The sequence below is a fragment of the Neopsephotus bourkii genome, unplaced genomic scaffold (genome assembly GCF_033783945.1).
Source record: "Neopsephotus bourkii isolate Nb327-2 ecotype Australia unplaced genomic scaffold, CSIRO-AGI_Nbou_v1 NB_272, whole genome shotgun sequence".
Lineage (NCBI taxonomy): Eukaryota > Metazoa > Chordata > Aves > Psittaciformes > Psittacidae > Neopsephotus > Neopsephotus bourkii.
Window position 1 is genome coordinate 6,241,458 of NW_026900781.1, and position 26,308 is coordinate 6,267,765.

The 26,308-nt window shown below is 39.6% G+C and overlaps 2 protein-coding genes across 2 annotated transcripts in view; one reads left to right on the forward strand and one right to left on the reverse strand.

The window, feature by feature from the left end:
• The window catches only part of DTNBP1 (dystrobrevin binding protein 1), a 70,439-nt gene extending 66,712 nt beyond the window's left edge, over positions 1-3,727 (reverse strand). The window contains exons 1-2 of the mRNA XM_061346482.1: positions 3,590-3,727; positions 27-77 (exon numbers count right to left, since the gene is read on the reverse strand). Of these exons, the coding sequence (XP_061202466.1) occupies positions 27-77; positions 3,590-3,645 (107 nt within the window). The 5' untranslated portion in view covers positions 3,646-3,727. The remainder of the gene's footprint in view (positions 1-26; positions 78-3,589) is intronic.
• GMPR (guanosine monophosphate reductase) overlaps positions 1-26,308 on the forward strand; it is a 463,469-nt gene that overhangs the window by 216,489 nt on the left and 220,672 nt on the right. The gene's annotated exons all lie outside the window — the stretch shown is intronic.

Consider the following 26,308-nt stretch of genomic DNA (forward strand, 5'->3'; position numbering starts at 1 on the left):
CTATACATTAAGGCATTCAGAATTACCTCTGCCTGCTTTTTTTTGCTTCTTTTGATTTGTCACCCAACGTCTTCAACCTATAAATCAAAACACACACAAAAAAATAATCAGACATTTCCAACACCAAAATCAGAGAACAACTTGTCTGAACACACGATGTGTTAACTCCAGTTTATTACAGTTAATTTTGTTTCAGCTTATTTCACAAATAAATCAGATTTCACTTAAGTTTTCTAGAGACTGTCATGCAAAATTATTTTGACTGACACTGCTCCTAAATAATGTGATTTTTCTCCAAGTGCATCATGCAGTTGGGTATGAAAAGCTTAACGGGAGCTATACATCCAGCTCTCAATACTGTTTCCTTAGCAGACAGGTATTACAGGTCTGCATAGAAACAACCAATCTAATCCTGAAGAACACTCTTTACAAGAAGACATATGTGTCAAGGAAAAGCATGATAGTCACAGACGTTTATACCCATTTGCTGTAAGTCTGCCAACACAAGACTAGCATGAGCACAACTTTTGTTCTGGCAACTATCAGAATTTCCAGCAGCATGACCACAGTGCACTGCTTCTGAGCTTATCTGAGGCTTGCTTCTCCTAATGTTCAATTTCAAACCGACTGGTTGGTACCTTGCTCCTAAAAAAAAACCCAGAACCAAACCAACAACAAAATAACCCCAAACCAAATCCTCCAAACCACCAATGACCAAACAGTACATACCTACCCCCAATTCTTTTCCACTCTTTTCCAGTCAACCCATATATGCTAGTCAAATTGGCATGGTAGAGCGAGACTCAAAACCCCTGGCTATTCTCTGACTACCATGATGATGGATGTCCTCTATGGCCCTTGGAGTCCCAGCTGTCAAGGACAGCAAGCTTTAGGAAGAAATAAAGGACATAGAGACATCAACAAGATAAAAATGAGCTATAACGCCCAAAGATATCCACAGACATGACACAGAGATATGTAATCCTGAGTGACTCAGTGACTGAGAAACACCCTAATATACAGATGTTCAGTCTCCTCCTAGGGTGAGCCCAATTGCTCCTCCAGCCTTGAAGACCAATTTCCAGGAACTCAAAAGAAGAACCCCCAAAAGCTTTACAGTAAAACAGGTGGTTGACAATTTGAGGAAAGACAGGCTAAGGCATGTCTCAGCTCCTTGTTAAGAGAGCTGTCTCCAATAGTTCGGTCAAGTAGCAACAATTACAGCACACTGAGGAAGAACATTATTGCAGAAAGCTCTGCCATTTGCCCTTCTCTGTTATGTTCCCCAGTGTACATCCCCACTTGTAACAGCAGCACTCCTCTGCATATAGAAGGAAATGCTGGGTCACAACTACGAGTTCTCTTATTAGAGTATCTGCAAGGCAGTATGAAAAGGTTAAAGGATTTATCACTAGACTACACAGTATCAACTTCCTTTCACCAGCGTAGAGGTTGTTCGAGCCACATCCCTCAAGCTACCAAAAGTACACAAATTACTGCCTGAGCGCAGACAAACACAGTTCCCTGTTCTGCTGTTCAGGTTTTTTTTCGTCCGCCTGTAAAAGATCACTTACCACTAAATGGGTCAAAATCGAGATTTCTCACAGCATACACAGAACTAGACAGAAGACACAGGTGAGCAGGGGAACGGGAGCTCATTTCTTTGTACACAGAGATGGCTAACAACCCTAAATTGCTCTTTCTTTAGGCCACACAACACAGATTTAATACTTTTCGGCTGCAGACAAAAGTTCCCTTAACCCTTTGGAATTGATATTGTTTTCTTAGAGGCCCTGGAATAGCTTCTCCCTCCCTATGCTTCAAAAGATCCAACTGTTTCACTTTGTAAGTATTAATGTGTAGTTAACAAGTTGGCCACAACTTGCCCAGCATTCCTGACATTTTGACCGTTCTGAGCTAAAGCCTTAACAGCATGAAATTATTTTTATTACCAGTTTGGTGGAGTGGGGATAGGTGTTATCCACAACACTAGGGCATTGAGGTTGCATCGTCTAGTAAAGCAAAGGGGACAAAACAGGACAAGCCATGTTCTAGGCCGAGTCCGTGGGGATACTACAAGAAAGAAGTGGATGCTCTCTAAAGCCTCTGCTACTGTGGCTCTGAGATACAGGTTCCCAATGGCAACAAAGGCTACACTGCAAATGAAAATAATGCTTAAAGACTGGACATTCCAAAAAGGGCACATTAATGGAGCTGCTAAAACACAAAGATGAAAATGATGAAACCAGAGACTGTTCTCGAAACAGAACAAAACATTGCAATACAAGGAGAAGGGTGAATTAGAGACTACATGGAAATGTATTGACTCCACTGCAACACTAAAGGGAAATACAGAGTTAAACAGCCATTAGAGCCAGCATGTTATAACCTTCCTGTTGTCCTATTTCATCCTTTTTCAAAAGAACCTTGCACTATACTAAGATGTCAAGCTCTGTGAGAAGTTCTACAAATAACAGCAAAACTGAAAGGCAAACTGCAATAAAGCAATGCCTTTGTAAAGACATTTGATTATATTTGATAATATTCGATTCCCTTTGTTAAGACAGATAACATATAAGCAATTTACCTGACTGGTTGGTAGCTTATTCTGTTAGTTTATGTGGACCCTTACACACCAGTGCAAGTAAGTCATTATAAAGTATTCTGGAGCAGATACACATCTATGACTGTATATAAATATTTACCATAGGAGTATTATTATAAGGCAGCCTCAATACTGCCAAAGACCATGCAGTTTTTAAAAGTAACTGTTTACAACACAATACTATCCTGTGGCTCATGTACAACAGCTTTGCAGCAGATGCATGACCTTGCTCTCCAGCCACCCACTGACTTCCAGTAACATCCATCTAGACCACCTGCTTGTACTAAAAATAGCATTGATATAGGGCCTGGCTAAAATACCCTTGAGGCAACGCAGGAAGAATAACTTTCTACTGTTTAACGTGGCTGCTACTTCCACTTTTCCTGTGCTTCTTTTCCCCAAGTAACAGTAACTCATCTTTCAAGGAAAGAAAAGCTTTTCAATACGCCAAACAGAGCACAGTGATGCCCTTTGAAACAATTACGCTAATCCATAAAACCTTGAAGGTCAGTCGCTTCATAAAAAATTCAAGCGCGTTAACTGACCCCATTCACATCGTCCTCATTCTCTCACAGCAGCAGCTTCTCTTCCCTTCCTCTGATCGCAACCTCCTCCCCTCAAATCGCCCTACGGCTGAAGACAACCACACCGCAAGCAGAGCTCACCACCCCGCCATGAGTTGCAAAGACCTAGCGGGAGGAGGGAGGGAAAGCAGCGGGAGGAGGTGGGTATTAGACCCCGGGGCCACGTTTCCAGCCTGTTCCAGCACCGAGCAGCTGAGGTGGGAGAAAAGGGCTCCGACCAGCGGGGTCCCACCTGCCCCATCTCCTCCTCCTCCTCTTCCTCCCTCCCGCCTGGCGCACCAGTCCCCGCCCTCCCCCAGTTCCCGGTCACCTGCTTCCCCTCCCCTCCCAGCCCGGCCCGCCTGCGGGGCGCTGGTCCCTATCCCCCTCTCCCGATGGCCGCAGCCGAGGAGGCACCCACCCGGCGGTGAGGTCCTGCTGGACGCTCAGCAGCCGCTCCCGCAGCGTCTCCAACATCGTCTTGACCGGCCCCAGCTGCTGAGGCCGAGGCCGAGCCCGCGCGCGAGGGGGCGGGGCGAGGGGTGGAGCTGATCTCCATGACGGTAGTGACCGCCCTCTCGCCGAGCGGAAGGTTTGTCCCCTCTCTTCCGGTGGCGGGAGGGGTGAGGGGGCTCGTCTGCTTAACAGCGTTAGTGTCTTTGCGGGGTTGGTGAGATTTAGGGCGTTTGGTGTGCGTTCACGGGGAGCGAGTAAGGCTGGATAGAACTGCCTGTAAAGCCCAGGACGCGTCAAGGAAAGGTATTAAGAAACACGCGGATTCCAGAAGTTGTGGCGAGCGGCTTTTTAGGGGCCGCAGTAAGCACCTTGGCAGGTCGGGTCCCTCACTTTAATGGTTTTGACATCAGTGGCAGTAGTGTAGTTCTTGCAGTGAAGGACGCATGGTAACTTTTCCGGGTCCTTGCAAAGCAGGTAGTTTGTCTCTGTGGCCCTTTGCTGTTTGGAGACTGTCAGGCTTGTGTACATGACTCTTAATGTCACCACCACCACCACCCCCCCCGAAGGAAAAAAAAAGGTTGTTAGTAACTGGTACAAACAGTAAATAGTCACAGAATTGTTTGGGCTGGAAGGGACCTTGAAGATCACCCGGTTCCGACCCCCCTGCCACAGGCAAGGACACCTTCCTTCCACCAGACCAGGCTGCTCCAAGCCCTGTCCAATCTGGCATTGAGCACTGCCAGGGATGGGGCAGCCACAGCTCCTTGGGGCAACCTGTGCCAGTGCCTCACCACCCTCACAGGGGAGAAATTCTTCCTTGTATCTAACCTAAACCTACCCTCTTTCAGTTTAAAGCCATTCCCCCATGTCGTATCCCTCCATGCCCCTGCAAAAGGTCTCTTTCCATAAATAAAAAAAAGTTTAAAATTTTTAATTAAGCTTCTAGATACTATTAGTTCAGATAATAACTGTTATGAATCAACTAGTCAATACAGTTTAAGTGGAATAAGACCTCTTCAGAACAATTAGCCGGTCATTCTGGATGACTATTTATAGTCACAGTAATAGGAAGACCATCTCCTACCCTGTGTGGTTTCAGTTAATATTTGTGGAACACAGACCCAGAATTTAGTTGAATGTGGGAGATCTTAAATTTCCATATAATTGAGACTTTCATTTTTGTATAAAGCAGCTGGGTTTTCAAAGTCAAAAGATTTTATTTGTTAACCACTTCAGTTTTAGTTAAAAGTTCCAAACTAAGTGGTGAGCACTGAAATAGTTTGTTACAAAGGGAATGCATACAGAGAGGGATTCTTGAGTGTGAGTGTGTTGTCCAGTACTGTAGAAGTATACTCAGAGTGGTTCAAGCTACATTTAATCAACTGGAAAAGTGACACCATAATTCCATTCACTCTCTGCTTGCATGCTATTAGAAAAACATGGGACCTATAGGTTGTTTCTGATGCGGCTTATTGAAAACCAGTATTGCTCTTTGTCCTTAATAAAAACTGAAAGCTAAATACAGCTAAGAAAAATTAGTGGGTTGATCGTTCCAAGCATTGAAATAGATGTAGCTTGTCTTATGTGGAGGTTGGGAAGACATTTTGTAGCAGACTGTATATGAAGTTCTGTAGAAGAGCATGTGACATTTAGATGGTGTTTTTCTCTTGCATGGCCTAACAACAGTATCTGACAGTAGATACTTTCCAGTTCTCTGGATATTTAGCTCTCCAGAATAAGAGGGGAAGGACAAGAATCAACAAGTTTTTTCTGATGTATTCACAGGCATACATTACAAATGCTGACAAAGGCTATGCTACATGGCCTTAGGTAATATACCTGTTACGGGACTTAAAGTTTTCAGAAAACAAGAGAGGGGTTTTAACTTCTAATTTTCACCTTTCCTTTGAGAAGACATACGCATTTCATCTGTGTTTCACATTTTCAGTTTTCTTGTGAATGTTTTTGTCAGTGATGGCTCTAATAATTCACAATGAGTAAACGCTTTTAAACTATAGTACTTCTTTTGCATTTAAAAAGAAACTGTTCAAAGACTGCTGTCTTATAGAATTTCATTGCCATCTCTGTGTAGAATTTGGGAAAAGAAATGTGCTGAGATAGTGTTAACAGTCACGGTAAATACAGTCCTAGAAATACAGGAGTGGAAGAGACTTCTAAAAGCACATGGTATGCTCAAGGGCTGTGTGAATTGTAAATATGCTATGTAGAGTTTGTTTAACTGGTTTTTAAGAACTTAAAATGGAGGAGATTCTACAAGCTCCTTAAGTTATCAGTTCACATGTTTAGCTTGATCTTGATCTTCCTTTTTGTTTCTTGAGTTAATACCAGTTCCTTCCCCCCCTCTGCTCCCCTCATTGTAGTCACTTTCCAAACTTATTCTTGCTGCTCTGATCTGGACATCACCCAGTTTGTCCAGAAAAGTCAGAGCTCTATGCATTTCCATTACCAAAGCTGAATTACATACATTACATTTTGTCCTTAGAGCCTTGCTAGTAGAAACTTCTTTGATCTTTGTGTAATTTTTTAATGCTTGAAGTGGAAGTGCTGTATCAGGCCTCCTTTAACTTAGAAGATAACACCAAAGTCCAGTGGAACTGAATTCTGCTCTCATTAAATGTTTTTACTCTCTCATTATTGGTCCAGTTTTAATTTTTTTCAGAATAACACAAGCAGTGCAAAATAATGCAGAACATCTGTTCAGTTAAAGCAGGGAGCAAAGCTCCCCCTGCTTCTTTTTCAGAAATAGATGTAATGAATCTGAATCCAGGTTCCACTTTCCCCATCAAAAACTTGTAACAGTGTTTTGTGTGCAGTTGTAAATGGTTTGAAGTGTCAGGTGGGGGCAGTGCTAGAGATCAGCACCCCTGCAATAAAGCTCAAGCAGAGACTGAAGGCCCAGGTCTAAGTTTAGGAGGGGTTCCCAGGCCCTTAGTTAGAGGGTGTGGATAAAACCCACAGGTGAGATTAGTGAAGGTCGGTAAGTGCCCACAGGGCAGGCGAGGTTTACTGAAGTGTTGGTCAATGGGGCTCCCTAGAAACAACTTGTGTCAAATGGTACGATAATTGCTTTAATCTTGTGACATCATTTTGCAGTTGAATAGGTAGGGAGAATTAAACATACAGGAGGGATAGCTTATGGTTAAGCCATAAGCATGGTTTAACAATCTCCATTTTTAGCTTTTAGGTGAAAAATTCATAATTTATGATTTATAAAGATCTGTACAATATGACTAGAAGTTGACTAATGGACATTATAGCTCTTGGACTCTATACATATTTTTCTAGCTTGTTCTCTACTGATACCAGCCTTAAACATTGCTATAAATGCTGGAAATAAACTTCAATTCCAAAACTCTGTTATTACCATTTCAGTCAATAAAGGCTAAAATGAAAGTGTGCATTAAGGTCTGATTCAGCATTTCTTGCAGGAATTCCACTGCATGCTAAAAAGGAAGGTTGGTGTCTATCAAAGACTTTTATGTGCCCAAAGCTTCAGCAGGGTCATATGACATAAGTGGAACCTAAATTTGAGTATTACATCACAAGAACTTATTGTCATAGTCTCACTTATTCTGAGGCCTCGTTGCCATTACTAGGAGCTTATAAGAGCTCCATTTTCCAAATTTACCTTTATAGCTTCCTAATAAGAGTTAATTTTTCCTCTTACCTGTACTAACTCTTGGGGCTTTAGCAATGCAATAAAGTCTCTGTAGATAACATAAAATTTTTATATGAATAGAGAATATCTTTTTATCTCAGTAAAGAAAGTTGGGTTTGGGTTTGTTTTTCTTTTCCTGGAAACTAGTACAAGAAGATATGGACAGTAATCATTGACAGTCCTAATGAGAACTGGAAGAATAATTTCTTTCCCACAAGTAAAAATACTCTTAATTGGGTTCACACAAGAATAGGTATGGGACTTAATCTCCAGGTTAATATAGGTTCAAAGACTTGCTTTAGAAGTTACCTTTTTAATGGACCACCCTTCTGACAGCATGAAAAATATTTTAATTCTATATTTAATATTTGTTCTATGAAAAATTTGGAGATGGGCTTAGTCCAAGATACAAGTTTGTATGTATAGTACTTTGCACTAAGAAAGTGATTAAAAAAAGTAGAATGGAGTTGGAATTGATGAGCCCAGAAAGGTGTGTTATAAATGAGACTTAACTGGAGTACAGAATAATCAAAGCATATGTTAACTTCAGTTTCATTGTTTTATGAAAGAGACTTTGACAGGGAGCACATCATAGTGATAGAGATAAGTAATGGTGAAATTCTGTGGTCCTCATCTCCCACTCTACTTACTTCATATCTAGTGATTGAACACATGATGAATTGCTACCTTTCTGACCTATAGGAAAATGTTGGGGGGGAACGTAGTTGGTAGCTTAGCAGAGTTAGGAAGCCAAACAAATCCCTTCTGCAGGATCATAACTGCTGAGTCTGTTATTAGGGAAGGAATAGGAGCACATACCTGGGGACAGACATTTCCAGGGGCAGCCTGGATGTAGTGGGATAACACATGCTGAAAGGAATGACCCTCTCAACATGGCTGCTGTTACTCTCCTTTCCTGAAACTTACCCAGATTCAGTGGTGTAACTTTATATTTTCTTAATCTTCTGTCATAGCTGTGTTCAGTAATGGATGTGGGAGCAATAATTATGCTGTCATCACTGAGGGTGGTAAAGCTTGAAAACTACTTACAGTGCAGGGCAGGGGCTCCTGCTATCTTTCCTTCCCCTGCATCCTCTTTTCTGCCTTCACTGTATTACTGGTCTTTTATCTTTTTGCCATTTTTATATAGTGAGCCAAAACCATCCCTTCCTCAGTGCTGGTATTGTCAGTGACGCAACAGAAGACAAAAAGTTAAAGCTGCTGCTGCTTGAATCCTGTCAGGGGTGGTACTGTGTAATCAGATTGTGTGCTCTGGCTGTTGCCCCACCAGTGAGCTTGCAAATGAAATTTGGGACTGAAACTATTTTCTACTGTTACTGAAGTTTGCTATCTTTTTTTATGGGTGTGCTATGTGTCATTGGAATAGATCAGCAATGGCTCTAGACTGCTTCAGCTCATGTTCTCTCTTCCCAAATTAGTTGCATTGACTTTATGTCTGACATTACCTAAAAGACCACAAAACAGTATTTTCTTATATCAAAATAACTAATAGGAAGGATCCTTCAAAAATTAGGACTGTATTTAAGACATTGTAATTTGGATTCAATATCTTGAAAATTCTGTACAATTAAATTCTTTGAAGTTAATACAACAGTTTTTTAAAGAAAGGGAGGATTGTAACTCCAGCTACTGAATTTAGTTGAGATTTAGTGTGCCCATTTTGAGGGACAAAATCTGTGTTGAATTAGCCAGTTCCACTAGAGGGCACAGCTGTGTATAGAAAAACAAAATCAAGACACCCTAGTATTCATTTCTCTGGAAGGCATGTACCTTAAATAAGCAAGATATTACTGATAATGTATTAAGTACAATTCACGGCTTATTTAGTCTTAGAAGGACACCTTAAAAACTGGTACTGGTTTGAGCAGGATCAAGCTCAGTGCGTAGTGGCTGCCTGGAATTTGATGCAGTCACAGTGTTGCTTTCATAAACTCCTTTCTCCTGGTTAAGCAGGGTGGGGAGATCTGTGTTACACATGTCTATTGGACAATGCAGATGATCTTCGTGGGAAAAAAGCAGAGACATGAGCCTCATGTTCCTGCCTCCTAGCACAATACTAGGTTGCACTGTTTCTGATAACTTTTGCATTATTCTGTTGAAATGATCTGAGGGGATGCACTTTGGAACAACTGGTTTCAAATGCAGCCATGCTGCTGTGTCTTTGTGAGAAGGATCCCATGGTCTTACAGACAGCAGCTGCCTATATCAGGCAGGTTTAGCCTGTTAATTAGAAGGGATACTTGGATAGACTGCATAACTAATCTTGACCCGGTTGTCAACAAATTAAAAGGATGTACTAAGTATGAATTAATGCTGTACAATAATATTTGGGGTATTAAGTAGTTATGTTGTGCCTGCATCTGCTATTTTTTGTTCTTGTGTGTAATTTTACTAGAGTAGGCATCGTACCCTATGATTAGATGTTCCCCTAGGCTATAAAGCACAATTGGTTTGTTCGAGGAAAAAGTCGCATGTTTTCCTTGTCGTTGCAGTGCTAGAAAATGCTGGTGTGACTGTAGCTGCTCTTACGGGGCACTGAGGTGGGAGGTGGATTGGGGGAGAGAACTTTACTCTTTTGGAAGTGTTCCGGGGGAGACTCGCCTTCTGTTGCTGTATGCTGTGCTAGCGCTAGGAGGCTCTCCTGATGTCTGTGCTGGTGTAACTGAAGCCACAGAAAGGCTGTTTGCAGAGAAGGGGCTGCAAAAATGCCAGGGAACTGCTGCGAGTGGATGGGATGTGTCATGAAGCACAAGGGGACTTTTTGTCGAATAAAATGCACATTTCCCCAGTGCTTACTGCTCTATTTAAGTTCTTCTATGTTACTTCAATTTTCTATTAACGTGACAAATTTTTGCTCCCCTGGATATCAGAAGCATGGTTTGAGGGAAGTAGAATGAGGCCCAGAGTGAGATTCTTGAAGGACAAGTGTACTATGTGTCAGTTTTATTGATCAGAGGCAATTAGCTCAGCCAAACCCAATTAGGACAGAATTTTAGTTTTATACACACAGACATTAATCGTTCATTATCCAAGTGAACTCTGAAGGGAATTGCAACAGACTAACAGAATAAAATGGCTGTTCCTTTTCTGTTAATGGAGGGGTTTTCTAGATTTGTATTTCTGCTGATTTCACTGATTTCCTCTTACATTAAGTCCGCATTTGGTTTTAGCTTTTTAATTTTTTCCATTAACAAGATCTTAATCATCTGTCATTCTGGCCTTTCTAGTGACAAATACCATCCTATGAGTGAATGTAATTGTTTTGGGGTTTTTTCCCCCTATTAACTCCTCCCCTTATTTGCTGCTCTTGCTTAAGGCAATTTTTGTTGAAGCCTCCTGGCTGACTGCCTAGCATTTGGCTAATAACTGTGCAATTGTCAACTTCATACTGTTTCAGGGTTTGAAATGGAATTCTCTTTCCTCAGTTTATATGGGTCTGCTGTTTACTAGTCCATTATGCATAGAATCTAATCCATTTATGCTGTAAGTAGCTTGGAGATAGAGCTTTTTTTTTTATCTTCACATGTTTTATTTATTGAGTGTAATTCAGTTTGAGTGAAATGAAATAGCCATAATGGTTCTTGTACTGTTGAAGAACTTTTTATCACAGTGCATTTTGTCAGTTTGATTTATTTTATCTGTAAATTTACAGTTGTGGTGACAACACAGAGCTGGTTTACTAGCTACAGTAAAAGTACCTCATCCTTCTGGAAAGTACTCCATATTTCAAATTATATGGCTTCAGGGTGGACTTGAGAATTGCATAGGTGAGTTTTGATTTAAAGTGTTGCCTGCTTGCTACCTCTCAATTTTCTTTCTTTTTTTTTTTTTTTTTTTTGTATACTTTTATTTGGAAAGTAGCTGTCAGTGCTTGATATCAAGGTGCATTGCATAGACAAATACTGTTCATGCAATTAAAACTAAGGCAAAGAAGCCAAATGATCATACTTAGGTACCTGCAGTTACAGAGCTGGCTTTTGATTGTTAAGTGAGATGTGCCCATTCTGCCACATCAGAAAATAAAAGCACTTCAGTGCCAAATATAAGGCACTGTCTTTGGTCGTTCTGGCCTGTATATCCCAGTACACAAAATGAAAAAAAAAAAAAAAAAGGATTGGACCTGGTTGTTGATGATACACTGCTGTGAGATACAGTACAGGCTTCTATAGGAAGTCTTCATGGTCTGGACTTCCCAGGAATGAGGGGGAGTGAGGTTGTTCAAACCAACTCTCTGACATGGAATGCATGGGAGGTTTAAAGAGCCTTCAGCAAAATGTATGTATTAAATTGAGAAAGAGAAAATACATTGCCTTTAGTGATGCATCTGAAACCTTTTCCCTTTATTCTGCCTTTCACTGGCAGCAAAGATAAACATTTGTGGCTGAACAAGGGAACTATGTAAGGCTTGAAAATACTATTTTTGTTCTCTGAAGAGTTATAAATGTTATTCATAACCAGAAAACTTGCCTAGTAGATATACTTTTTGAAGAGTCCCAGGTTTTCAAATGCTTTAAGTATATCATGCAATCTTTCTATGGGCAAAAGACAATAAAAATAGACTTTAAAAGAGTGTTTATAGCATTCCTTAGCATTCTAGCAGTACCCTCACCAAGGAATTTTACTTCTTTCAGAAATTACCGGAGTTCTTTCAGTGCAGTGTGTCAAACATTGCTTCAGTAATTCATGTCTTAGGCTTTTAGCTCCCCAGTCTTACATGTATGTTTACACAGCAATAATATCCAGGTCTAGAAGCCAAATATTTGCTTGTTCTCATAGAGCAGTTCCATGCAATCTTTTCAGCATGACTCCAACAATTGTGTGATAAACTAAGAGCTTCATAGTGATTTAATTATTTAGAGTCATTTTGAACTCTAGCAGTGTGATAGGGAGTTACAAGGACTATGAACTGCTCTCAGGTTTTAAACTAGATACTTGTTTCAATCCAAAGATATGTATTCAAGGTCTGGCTTTAAAAGTTTAGGTTAGATCCCTTAGCTCTTCCATCTCTGAATCTCTGTTAGCTTCATAAAATACCAAGTTTTTTATTAATTTGCTTGCTTAACTATATCCTACAACCAGCTGCTTCAACGAGAAATTATTTTTACTGTGTAAGCAATAAACAGACTTAAACATTGCTATCTGTATTAGGGACTGTCTGTACATCACAGTAAAAGACTTTGCTCACACATGCTTTGATGTTACAAAGTCATCTGTGTGTTTAAACAGTATGTTGGTCAGGAAGAAAATATATTTTATGAATATAATTTCATATGATGGGTCCTGGGGGACATCAGTTTGACTGTGAGCTAGCAATACGTGTCCTGAGTTGCACTAGGATGAGTGTTGCCAGCAGGTTGAAGGCGGTGATCCTTCCCTTCTGCTCAGCACTAGTGAGGCCACACATGGAGTGCTGGGTCAAGTTCTGGGCTCAGCAGCAAAAGAGAGCAAAATGGGTGTAGTGGAGAGAGTCCAATGGAGGGCCACAAACATGTCTAAGGGACTGGAGCATCTTTTCTATGAGGAAAGGCTGAGAGAGCAGAGAATGTTCAGCCTGGAGAAGAGAAGGCTCAAAGGGGATCTTACTGATAGCAATACCTGAAGAGAGGTTATAAAGAAGACAGAGCCAGGCTCTTTTCAGTGGTGCCCAGTGATGGGACCAAACAAACTGAAACGTAAGAGGTTCCCTCTGAACATCTGGAAATACTTTCACTGTGAGGGTGAGTGAGCACTGCCACAGTTTGGGAGGGAGGTTGTGGACTCTCCCTCCTCGGCAATATACAAAAGCTGCATGGACATAGTCCTGAGCAACTGGCTATAGCTGGCCCTGCTTGAGCAGGCAAGTTGGACCAGATGACCTCCAGATGCTCCTGCCAACCTCATTTTGTGATTCTTTGATGTCTGTGTAATCTTACTTGCTTGGGATACCATAGTAAGTTTTCAGTTCATGACCAATTTATAACTATTTTTACCTCCTTTTTAGTCATGTACAACTTTTGGAAGTCGCTTGTACCCTGAAGACGCAGATCTTTGAAAGTAGAGGTTGTCCCAGATTTTATGTGGAAGACTGAGCTAAAATGGGGATTCTTTGATTTTTACTGTAATAGAATTCTTACTGTAACACCTTTACTGTATTGCTTTAATCAGGCAGTGCTGTATTTTTTGCTTCCACTAAGTCATCAGTCTCTAGGAGTAATTCTGTAAATTCAGATCATTTGATACTGAGGATTCTAAAAATGCTTCCTGAATGTAAGTAAATTAAGACTCAAATGAATACAAACATGCAAAATTTTAAATATTCAGCAGTTGCTAATGGAATTGTTGCATAACTAGAAATCAGGTCTTGTCAAGGTTCTCAGCCTTAAATATTCATGGTAGTCCAAAGACTTATTTCAGCATGAGATTCCATATTTTTTTTTCTATAAAGAGCCTAAATATGACTAAGAAAAAAAGAATAATGTTATATACAGAATATCTTGTGTATGTAGATATACATGTGTGTGCATGTATAAATTAGTTATGACTGTGTCACTTTCATTTTTGCAGTAGCAGAGGAAAATCTTAGCTATCTAATTATATCAGACAATTTTATTTTCCTCAAAAGGTATTTGATTTTAAATAGACCATTCAGTGTCTTCAAATTGTCAGATAGGCTGAAGAACAGCCATTGGGAGATGAAAAACTATTCAGCTTTATTTGCTAAAATTTAGTGATTCTATTGAGTTCATATGAATTGAGTTTGTGTACACATATTGATGCTGCTATTAGTCTATTCTGTCATTACCAGAATATGAATACATCACCCACTTCTACTCATTCTCCTGTTTGAAAATCTTTTTCAACAGCTCTCATTTTAGATTTCCTTGGTACCATAAAGCAGAACAACTTACTTTTCATTCCATTCACAAATGACACATAAATTCTTTTTTCTTCAGTAAAATGCATCTTATGAATAAATCATGACTTAAAGAAATATAGACTAAAAGACAGGAATCACTTGTGCTGAAGTACATATACATCTACACATATATATTCTGTATAAGATACATATGTATCTTCTGCATATGAGATTCATGTATTCCTTTATCCAAGGCAAAATCTACAGTGTTAAGACACCAAAATAAGTTGTTCTGTGAGCAGTGGAACTAATGACATTTTTTAATTTTTTTTTTTTTTCTCCTGCATTCTTCAGTCCTTCCCATCCTTAGTGCTCAAGTACTTCTTCCTGCTCCTTCCCATGTCTTTTGCCAGTCTGGCTGAGAATGTGGCAACATATGCTGTTGCTGAAATAAGCGTGTGCTGATTGCCTGTTCATTATATCCATGGTGATCGGCCAACTGGCTGAACTGCAACTGGCTTTCCTTAGTGGTAGCACTAATTTTGATCTATCTCTAACTATCAGTTTTCACAAAATGTATAGGAACTTACTGTCTCTGAGAGCTGAATATCTCTCTGGAGTCTGAAACGCTCGATGGACTCACAGGTTTGGGAAGGGGAGACCTGGCAGTAGAGTTGCATAGGTCTCACTTCCTTGGGAAAACAAAGTTATTGTCCTATTATATTCGCATCTCAGAAAAAAAGAATTTTGAAGTCCATCAAAGTTAATAAAACTGTCGGAAGTATTAGATCTAACTAAAATTACTCAGAGCAATGGGTTGACTTTTAATTTTGTAGTGCCTTTAGAGGGAGAACCATATGCAAAGTTTTGAAGCCTGTTGAAGTTAGCGAGGTTACATAAATGTAACTTAATGGAATATGGTTTTAAAATTCTATCATAGTGTCTTTTCCAGAGCAAGTGAAAGATGAATCCTGATGCAGCAAAGAAAAATACAAAAATTGTAAAATAACAGCTGTATCTTTCCAAAAACTTTTGAAGTTGTATGAGGTTAAATGGTCAGATGAACTAATGTACAGGCACAAGGCAGCTTCTCCCATTTTCCTTAACAAAACTTTTCTCATTAAGGAACCCCTCTAGACCTGAAATGTCAAAGCAGTACACATTTTTGTCTGAAAGCCAGCTTGCATCTAGAGTGCCTTTGTGTCCATAAGGCGTTATTATTATTTTTTCCTGAACAGCATCTGTGTTATGTGATTTCAGGGGGCTACATTCCAGACATTGCAGAATGAGTTCTTCCTCACAAATGCTGCCTCAGTGATATGGAAGTCCGAAGCTCTCAGGTTTCAGATACAGAAGTTCTCCTCATCTTCCTTGGAGCAAGGGAGACACCTAGCAGAAATTCATCTGCTTGCATAGTCTGACAGGTGAACAAGGTTCCTGCTGAGCGATTTCAGGGCATAGATGCGTTCTTCCAGCAATCATATTCTGACAAATTGGCATTTATCATTTGAAACCTGTTTTTCAAGTAATTTTCTGGCCAGATCTTGTAAACCAGAAGAGTGCAACTGAATATTAGAATCCTTAATTTGCTTATTTCTTTAGGTGCCTTCTTTTAAGAAACGAATGTTTCATTTTCTTCTCCCCATACAGCATCAAGCTTGGTCAAGTTCATTGTTGGTATCAACTGCTAAAGTTATTTGATACAAGAAACAGTATTCACAAAGAAACAAATTTACCACCTATAAACTGTATCAGTTATCTGTGGTGCACTGAACCACGACTCCTTGCTTATACGGGGAAAATTGCGCTTTGTCTTACCCAAAGAAGACTGCTTTCATCAAAGCAAACTTGGCCTTGTTGAGCCTCGTGAGGTGATCATAAGAGTATGAAAGGATAATAACTGTGTATCAGCATAATTACCCCAGGTTCCAGTATAGGCTGGGGAACGACCTGTTAGAGAGCAGTGTAGGGGAGAGGGACCTGGGGGTCCTGGTGGACGACAGGGTGACCATGAGCCGACACCGTGCCCTTGTGGCCAAGAAGGCCAATGGCATCCTGGGGTGTATTAGAAGGGGGGTGGTTAGTAGGTCGAGAGAGGTCCTCCTTCCCCTCTACTCTGCCCTGGTGAGACCTCATCTGGAATATTGTGTCCAGTTCTGGGCCCCTCAGTTTAAGAAGGACAGGGACCTGCTGGAGAGAGTCCAGCACAGGGCAACTAAGATGATTAAGGGAGTGGAGCATCTCCCTTATGAGGAAAGACTGAGGGGTCTCTATAGTTTGGAGAAGAGGAGATTGAGGGGTGACCTTATTAGTGTATATAAATATATAAAGGGGGAGTGTCACGAGGATGGAGCCAGGCTCTTCTCAGTGGCAAACAATGAAAGGACAAGGGGTAATGGGTACAAATTGGAGCACAAGAGGTTCCACTTAAACCTGAGAAGAAACTTCTTCTCAGTGAGGGTGACGGAACACTGGAACAGGCTGCCCAGGGAGGTTGTGGAATCTCCTTGTTTGGAGACATTCAAAACCCGCCTGGACACGTTCCTGTGTAACCTTATCTAGGTGTTCCTGCTCCAGCAGGGGGATTGGACTAGATGATCTTTTGAGGTCCCTTCCAATCTCTAACATACTGTGATAATCTCAATGATTGGCAGGACTTTTTTTTTACCAGTAAAGGTAGACACTTAGAATTGACATTAACATATTCCCCAGTTCCTGTTCTCCCTTTCTCTGGATAAAGATTTTGTATGGTATCCCTTCTCACATGTGGGACCTGTCCACAGTCTGTGGTCAGTTCCCAGCTCTACCAGTTCATTTCCTTAGCAGGTTAAAAAACAACCTATTTGTCACTATATAAATGATCCTTTTCCATCCCACAGGCTCAAATGTAGAATTCTTTGAGGCGTTCAGGGATATTATGCTGTCATAGACACAGTTATACCTCTCAATATCTTCAAGGAGAGCTGTGATAGCAAAATACCCAGCAGAACAAGGCCACCTTCTTATAGGCCTGTTAACCAGTTCTCTGTTCCCCCAGCCTACCTTGCTGTTGGACACTAATCGCATCCTGGTTTTACGCACTGGGAGCTTATGTACTTCTCAATTTCCGAGGTCATTAGAGATTGAAGGCAAATGCTGTGGCCCCTCCAGGCACAGGTGTGATGCAGTAGTGGCACCTAACAGGCAACATGCTTTAGCCACCCAGGAGTCCCCATGTAGTAATTAGCATCCTGCTTGTCCTGATAAACACAAACAGAGCAGTTGAAAAGGAATTGAGGCTAGGTAGGTGGTGATTAACTAAATCTACACTTTCCAGTTCAACTACACCTGCAATAAAGAGTTTAGAAATTGTGAATATTCTCCCTCTGTTTCTTTTAAGGCACTTTAAAAAAAGGGCACAATCAGAACTGCCAGTAAGGTACAAACTACAAAGTCTACAGGGAAATAGTTTTGAGAGATTATATGGCACTTGGGCTATCATAGCTAAATTGAATAAATGAAACTCACTAGCTTTACCTTTCAGTATAAATGAAAATTGTTTAAAGTAGATGAACTACTAGGTAATGAATACTGAAAGCTGAAGCCTGCTATCACTAGCCATTTTCGGAAAGGAAAACTTTATGGGAAAGGCTCCAATTTATCCAAGAGTTGTTGGATATTAGATTGCACCTGACACACAACCAGTGTGAACTTCACAGCTCTACTGAAGTCAGCATTGTCTAAAAAAGGCTAAGATCTGATTATTTCTAGCTAGCTGTAATTTTTCTGCATTGAAAATTCTTTAAAATAATTTAAAAAAAAAGGTCTGTACTAATACTGTTCTCATTAAATCATCTAATTTAATGATAGTAAAAATAATGGAAGCTTTGGCAATTGGGGTAAAAGAAGAAACATTCTCACTGGCATCTCTTCTTTTGAAAACTGTACTATTTGTGATGCCTATTTTTTATCAAATTCATCTTAGTTAATAAGACCTGTAATTATGAAGCAGGAAGGCATAACAAGATTGGCTGATTATAATGCAAGGAGCATAGTTGAGTACTTCTAATTCCCCAGAGGATGAAGCTCTCTGGTGATGGCACTATCATGCTTAGCACTGCTTTGCTGCTATTTCTAAACATCTTTATTTTGAAGGAATTGTGTTTACAGGAGATTATTAGTTTGAAACACTTAACAGCTTTGATTGTAGCTGTTGTTTGCTTTGGTTTTGGTATTCATTTCTGTCTCTAGCTAAAGTGTCACAATTGAGTAACAGACACTCTCTGGAATAGCAGTGTGAAAACTGCTTCTACGGCTGCAGTCTGTGGACACAGTCCTCCAAGTGTTTAATGGTGCAACTACTTAGATTTGTTTCAAGATGGTGGTTTATTTGGATAGGAAATGCATTGCAACATCTCCTGATCTGGTGGGTGACCTGAAGCAAATATTTCAGCTCCCTGAACTAAATTTCTCTATGCGTAAAATTGAGCTTATGATACAAACCTTTAGTCTCTCTTACTTAGGATTCCCAGAATGTATCCCAGATGCTTTGAGTTGAGGATTGTGATGAACAGCAACATCTTGTATCTTGGATGTTGTCCTAATTTCTGAACCAAAGTCTAGCTGATGGGAAGCTGGCAACCTTCTCCTCTCACCTTGATCCTTAAGGTAGATGCCCTTTCCAAATTCTCTTCCTGCCCACCTCCCTAGCAACCTGAGAACATTCAAATGAAAATGTAGTATCTATAGCTATCTGAGGGTTGCTGTCTTTCCTGTTCTAAGCATTGCCTAATTTATTCTCCCTTCCTCCTTATTGCTATGTGGAGGTCTTTGCATTTTAATATAAAAAAAGTCGTTTATGGTATTTTGAAGGGCTGACTGGTATGATGACGAACTAAAACAGATGGCTGTACTTGCTTAGTGGAAGATGCCAAGTACACAGCATGTGAAATTCCACAATTGGTGGCCTTCTAAATGAACAGAATTTTGAAAGAATGTCAACCGCAGGTCAGGGAGAGGTTAGTGATATCAAACCCCACTAGGTAAAGTTGTGTCTCAGGGTAACAGATCAGAGAGAACAGAAATATAATGTACTTCTATGTTTTATCTGTCACCACCTGCTAAAGTTAAAGGTGACTGCTCAGATAGCTTTAAAAAAGCAACCTCAAAGCGAGCAAACTCAGGAATTAGTGGAAAATAAAAGAGAATACCTGGGACATTGCTTCTCTCCATTCTAAAGGCATAGGGTAAAGTGCTTTCCTCTCCCAAGTGCGTTATCACTAGGGTTGTTGATTCCCATGGGCTTAGCAGGTAGATGCTGAAAGATCAATTAGTGTGGGACTTGTAGGACATTTCAGAGCACAGCCACACTGTGCCAGACATTCTGTGAAGGGGATATAGTAGACTTTTGAGCTGAAGATCTCATGTTCAAAACAGAAAACAAAGAGGAAGCACAGAAAGAAATAGTACAATTTATTACAAGCCAAGGTGTGGCTGCAGATGACATTTTTACGATACAGAAGGGGTTTTTCGATTAATCTTTCAGGTTAAATTATCCTAGGAGGATTGTAAGAAGGCAGATGAAAGAGTGAAGAGAGAGAACAGGATAAAGAGTTGAGGGAGAAAAGCTAAAATGTGTGAATTAAGGATATTATAGAGAAAGGATTTTGTTCAGATCAGTCAGAAGTATACAACAACAACTATCCAAAGCAGAGACTCTAGTGAAGAACATGACTTTCAAAATTGCCCACTGCAGCATCTCCTGAGGGTGTTTCCTGTTTGCATCTGCCAACTGAGCAGGAGTTCATACAGCTCAGTTTGAGCGAGGATAGGACCTGAAAAGAGAACATGACCATGATCAAGAAATAAATACATTCGTAAAATAAAACAAAAGGAAAGGCTCAGTCCCATAAACGATTAGAGGAATAAGAAAGGAAATAATTAAAAATGTACTTCCTGTTTTGCATGAGATTAATGGAAGCATAAGGATTTAACAAGGTTATTATAGTGGTTTTCTGTTGGTCCCATGCAGAGGCAAAGGCTGCATCTCTGATTACACACTTAAATATCTACAGATGTAGAGTAAAAATTAGGCGCAAAATAAACTGGGAGAAGATCTGAAAAATAATTTCATGTAGGGATTGAAAGAGCATCTAAATAGATGCTTATGTTTTCTTTGTATGAGATACCCTTCCTGAACCCATGAATTAGTGTGATTTAAAGGCAGGTATAGCAGCATTTTGAAATCTTGGCCAATATGTTTAGAGAGTAACCTTCACAGAGAATTTGCCAACTTGAAATTTAGGTATTGCAAGAACATGTGCAGTTTTGGCTACTACACTTTAAATCTTTAACTCTTTAAATCTCACTGTGAATAGTGACTTTTAGACTGGTATGTTCCATATAATTTATTTTCATCTCCCTGCTTTGTTGGAGTCACACAAAGAGAGCAAAGTGACTACCAAGGAAAAAAAAAAAAAACAAAACAAAACAACCTTACCCTTAACACTCCAAGTTTCATAAAATAAAATGTCCTAGAAGCTCTGAGCACTTTCAAGACTGAGTAGCTTTACCCATGTGAATATTCTCTTTTAGAAAGTTTGGAGGGTCTGCTGGTGCAAGAATAGGCAAGGAAATTATGGGGTCTGTGGGGGTTTGTTTTGGGGGTTTTGTTTATGTTGTTATTTTGGTTTTTTTTCCTTTACTAGCCTTTTAATATAGATACTATTCTAACTAATTTTTTAAGGTCAGTTTTCCCATTAACCTGAGGTACTTCAGGTGTTTGTGGAGAGACAGATACTATCCACTTGTTTAATCTAGGCTACTAATATTTTACTCTACCCTATAGCAGCTGCAAAGCAAAAAAGTTTTAAGAGCCTGTTGTAAACTGGACACTACTTGTAATATCAGTAGGAAAAAAAAAAAGGGGGAATCTAAATTTAGAAATCTTAAATGAGTGTGATTTTAAAAGTTTTAAAATTACAGCTGGCTATATTTTAGCCTGCCAGAATGGGATTCAGGTCTCTTTATCTTGCAAGACTTCCTCAATGATCAGTCCAGATCATGGAAATACCCCATGGAAATACTTGTGGCATTCCGCTGGATGTGAGCTGCAATGCAGAATTCCATGCTGTATAGGTTTACATGGCAGTGGGAGAACTGAGCTGTGCTGAAAATAATCGTTTGTATCTTTCAGCCTTGCAAAGCAGGACTAGAAATAGGACATCCTGCTGAACTCCGTTACAAAGAAATTAGAAATATGATGTCCTGCTGAATTCTGTTACACAGAGCCTGTGACAGTAACAATCAGGAAGAAGAGCTTTAAACAAAATGCTAAAGTAGTGAATCACAGCACAGCATGAGGCAGAGACTTGAGATGGCTCTGAGCAGCTGCTGTGTTCCTTCAGAGTACAGGCAGAAAACAGCAATACCTGGATATTTTCAGTGTCTGTTGGCCCAAGTGAAGCTGGCCATTTAGAAGGCTGTGCTATGGCTTCGCCTCTAAATTAGTTCTCTCTCTGCAATAGCATTACGTTTTGTGTCCACAAATCCTAAGGAGAGTAGTTTTTTTCTATGCTGCAGTTTCTCTTGGGGGAAGTAGTAAGAACAAGTGCAATCAGGTTAATTTCACTATGAATGTTTGTGATGTCAATGTTTGTGTTCCAATGTAATTGCTAAGTTGCGTTAAGGGAATCCAAAATAGTGAAGGCAAATTTGGTTTAGGGAAAAAAATATTATTTTCTCATTCTAGTAAAAACATGCACACTGAAGTTTCCAGAAATTAGTCACAAAGTCATTCTCCCCTTTGCAAAGTTCAGAAGCTTCAGGATTGCTTTGTATATTTAACAGTATTTTGAATTATGTCAGGGTTTTGCTTTTCTGTGAGTTGTGCGCCAAAGAAATGACCTTTCAGTGAGTTCGTGCTAGTGGGCTGTTTGTGCCACAAAAGCAGCATTATAGCTATCCATGGATACATCAAAGGAGATGGGTTTGCTGTCACCAGTATATTAGGGATTCCTTTCTTTTATTTTAACTACCTCTTCCTCCCTGCCCTCAGTTTATCATCTAGGGTGGGTTTTTTTCAGCTATTGTGACCTGCTTTTAATTAATTTCTTTCTAGAGGATTCGTCACTAGAGGCTGTTGTTAAACATGATATTGGAGTCTTTAAGACAGAAGTTTCTGTATGTCTTCAAAACTGCAACATTTGACATACAAGAATGAGGGAAATCATAGCACATCTTTTAGAGAGGAGTAAATATGAGGAAGTCTGCCCATAGCAGAAAAATTTTGGGAAGTGATGTCTGTTTTGGCACTTCTAAGTCTCCCATTTAATCTCGATTTCACCAGCCATTCTATCGACTCTCATTGCTGAGGAAAGTATGGGAAAAGTTTTTGAAACAAACACAGCATCACAGGAAAAAATGGTTCCAATCTCTTAAGAGGATTCTTTAGACAAGAATTTCTGTTGGTGGAAGCTCACAAATGCATACAGACATCTTTAAGGAAGATGCTGCTGAGTAGCATCTACAGTAATTGAGCTAAATCATGTTTTGTTAATATCAGTATTACTAGAGGTAGAGTACTACATCCAAAGACTGAAAGTGTTTACTGAGAACTGATTGTTCTCCTTTTTACAAGAAAAATACATTTCTTCTATAACAAGATACAAATCCTGAATTCCATGGTTTTAGTCCATCTTTTATTTTATTACAGTTTACAAAATTGTCCCAGTTTTCTTATAGATTAAGATTCATGCATTATTTTCTGCATAATCTGATTCTACTTAGCTGGCTTTGACTCTGTGTCAAAATTTTCTGACAAAATATTACATGTGAAAGAGCTTTCAAAAGTCAAGAGATTAAGATGTTTTGTAGTCTCTTCATGTGTTGAAAATGTGTTTGGTGAAATCAAATAGAACTGATTTTTGAAACAAATTCTTTTTAGCCCAAGTAAAAGTTTCACCATCTGTTACAGCTTCATAACATTCTCATAAAATATCCATGATGCCAAGTGACTTCATATACATAACGGACTTGTGATTTCTCTCTGAACTTGCCTTTTTAGAGCTCCTAAATGAATTACTAAGCTTTTTGCAAAGTAAAATGGTAGTGTAATGTCAATTTAAGAAGACCTGGTGAGGTGCACCTTTTTGGAAGTGAGATTACTCATTAAAATGCAATGCAGTTAACACTACAGTTTTTAAAATTACTTCCCCTCTGTAGGGGCTTATTAACTAATTATGTATTAATATTAGCAGGATGATCAAGTTTTATGTAGCTTTCTAGCTTCCTGAAGATAGATTTGATTGACATGATTGGGCTTTTTGTTATAGAACAGCATCTGATTCCCATCTCAATTATGTCAGCGTAAATCCAGAGAAATGTATGTTTTTCAATTTAGACTCTGATCTATGAAAATGGGCCATAATGATAATGGCCCTGTAATGTTTGGGTTTAGCCCAGAACATGTAAGAGCTTTTACTACTATTATTGTTATTGAAAAGGTACTTATTGTTATGAAGTAAAAGGCAAACAAGAAGAGGAATGGAGAAAAATGTAATTGGCTTTTTACAATACTGTATGAGATATTATATAGGAGTAGTATGGGAAGGAAGGTATAGGGGAAAAACACAACTATACATTTCTTTTTTCAGAGTTTTTTTTATCAGTACATGTACACTGAAGCAATGTTTTCTGTAATTCTACTTTCTTTTTCTCTCATTGAAACCCATAATTTTTAGAATGGGAAATCGGTCTGGCAAGAGTGCATATTTAACATAAAGCAAAAAATGGAGGTAGAATAAAATGCAATATCACAATCAGCAAGTTTGTTCCAGTGGCTTACTTCCTGCATCAGCCCTTAGAGAATACCTTTGAAAGAATTAGTCCTATGTCTGGTTGCTGTTGCATTTTAATTCAATTTAACATGCCAGTTCAAATGCCCTTTAACAACACTTTAACAAGTACTGTATTTATAATACAGTTTGCTCTCTTTGAGGTTTTCCCTGTGTATACTAATTCGATATATTGGCTGAGAGCTTCATTTATTTCAGAAACTGAAAAATGGCTTCAATTCTCAATTTATTTTTGGAAAAGTACTTGTTTCATGTTTTCAGAAAAGGCATTTCTCCTGTCTTCTTGCCAGAGGCAGGCAAAGTTTATGCAAATGATAATTTGAATGCTGGCTGTGAATTAATAACGGGGGGGTTGGTCTTAACTTAGAGCAGAATAACTGGAGGACATTAGTAATATGACAATCCACAAAAAAGAAAATGCCAGCTATTACTGTGTTCTTGCCTGAAGAACTTAAGTGCCATTAATATTTTATAGATAGAATTGTCCTTTATTCTGCCCATCACGATTGGAAACTGCAAACACATCTCAACAATCTTACAATTACATATTTAAATAAATATGCTGGGTTTTGCTTCCCATCTGGCATATAATCATCTTCAGACACTGTATGTCCATCTATCTCTGGCAGTCCATCTGACTCAGCAAAAAAATGAAACAGTGTCACATACACACCTTTACCAAAGTGCTTGCTAGGGCAGACATTTTGGCAAGCATTAAGTGTCACATGTATGCCTTCTTTAAGGATATTAAGTATATATTTTTCTAAACTAAGTAGTATAAAACAGTGTCACTCCTCATTCCAGAGAGGATAATGGCATTAAAGTGGACTGTTTTATTGAGATGTTATTATGCAAAAGTTTGTATAAGGAAAAAAGTTTGGGAAATCTCTTGGAACAAAGGTGTATCACACCACGTAAGAAACGCTTCATTATTTCTCAGTGCCGGTTTGCACACTCCATTTGATCTGATCGTTTCTTGCCTCATCAGCAAAGGCACATGTCATGGTTTAAGCCCAGCCAGCAACCCAGAATCACGCAGCCACTCGCTGACTACCCCCCCCCCCCCACCCTTCCACCCTCCCTGAGGGATGCAGAGGAGAATTGAAAGAATGTAGCTCCCACGGGCTGAGATAAGCATAGTGCAGTAACTAAGGTATAACACAAAGCACTGCTGCTGCCACCAATATTAATAATGATAAGGGAAATAACAAGGGAAGAGAATACAACTGCTCACGACTCACTGACCCATACCCAGCCTGACCGAGCAGTGATCTAGCCCTTCCAGGTAACTGCCCCCAGTTTATATACTGGGCATGACGTGCTGTGGTATGGAAAACCTCTTTGGCTAGTTTGGGTTAGGTGTCCTGTCTCTGCTTCCCCCCAGCTTCTCCTCATCTCTGGCAGAGCATGAGACGCAGAAAGTCCTTGATCAGAGTAAACATTACTGAGCAATGGCTAAAAACATTGGTGTTATCAACGCTGTTTCCAGGCTGAAAGTTAAAACCACAGCACTGCACCAGCTATTAAGAAGGAGAAAAAAAGATTGCTGCTGCTGGACCCAGGACAGCACAGAGCTAGAAAACTTTTCTATGCTGGCTGGGATTAATGGAGATGAAACATAAATCCTGTCTTTGCTTTCTTGGTCAGATTTGAGATTATTCATAAAGGTTGCAAGTTATTTGTCGGTGGATAGAGAACTGTTCTTCACAGGTATAGTTTATGTGGTAGGACAGCAGCACAGATTTCTATTTCAACTTTATTAACCACTATTATGTGCTGGTGTCACAAGTTCTCAGAATGCCTACAGTTCTCATAATTTTAGGTGTTGAATGCTGTAGGTCCTGCTGGCTGACTGATCTCATAGTCATGAGATCATGGGATTATTTATCTTAAACACATATTTTTATTAGGTTTTTAATGAAATGGAACTGAATGGAATTAAGTTGAACACCCCCAGCTTTTTCTGAAGAGCCTACATACTCAGGCAAATAAAACATCATGTTCAAATTACTGAAGGCGCAGACCAGATCCAAACATTTTCATCATGTGTACACAAAAGCTGCCCAAAAGCAGCAAATGGATCCATTTCTGAGTCACGTTTCTTGGAGGTTTCTAAATTAACAGTAAAATGTACTTATGCAATGTCAAAAATAGCTGCAACAAACTACAACAGAATAATGCACGGAAACAATTCCTCAGCATTACAGTCAAATCAGGCAGAACTGGAGATAGCTTTGCATTGAAACCTAAGTCATCTGAGTCCCAAACTTTTCTTAATCTTACCTTCCTGCTGTCCTGCTCTCTCTCCTGTTCAAG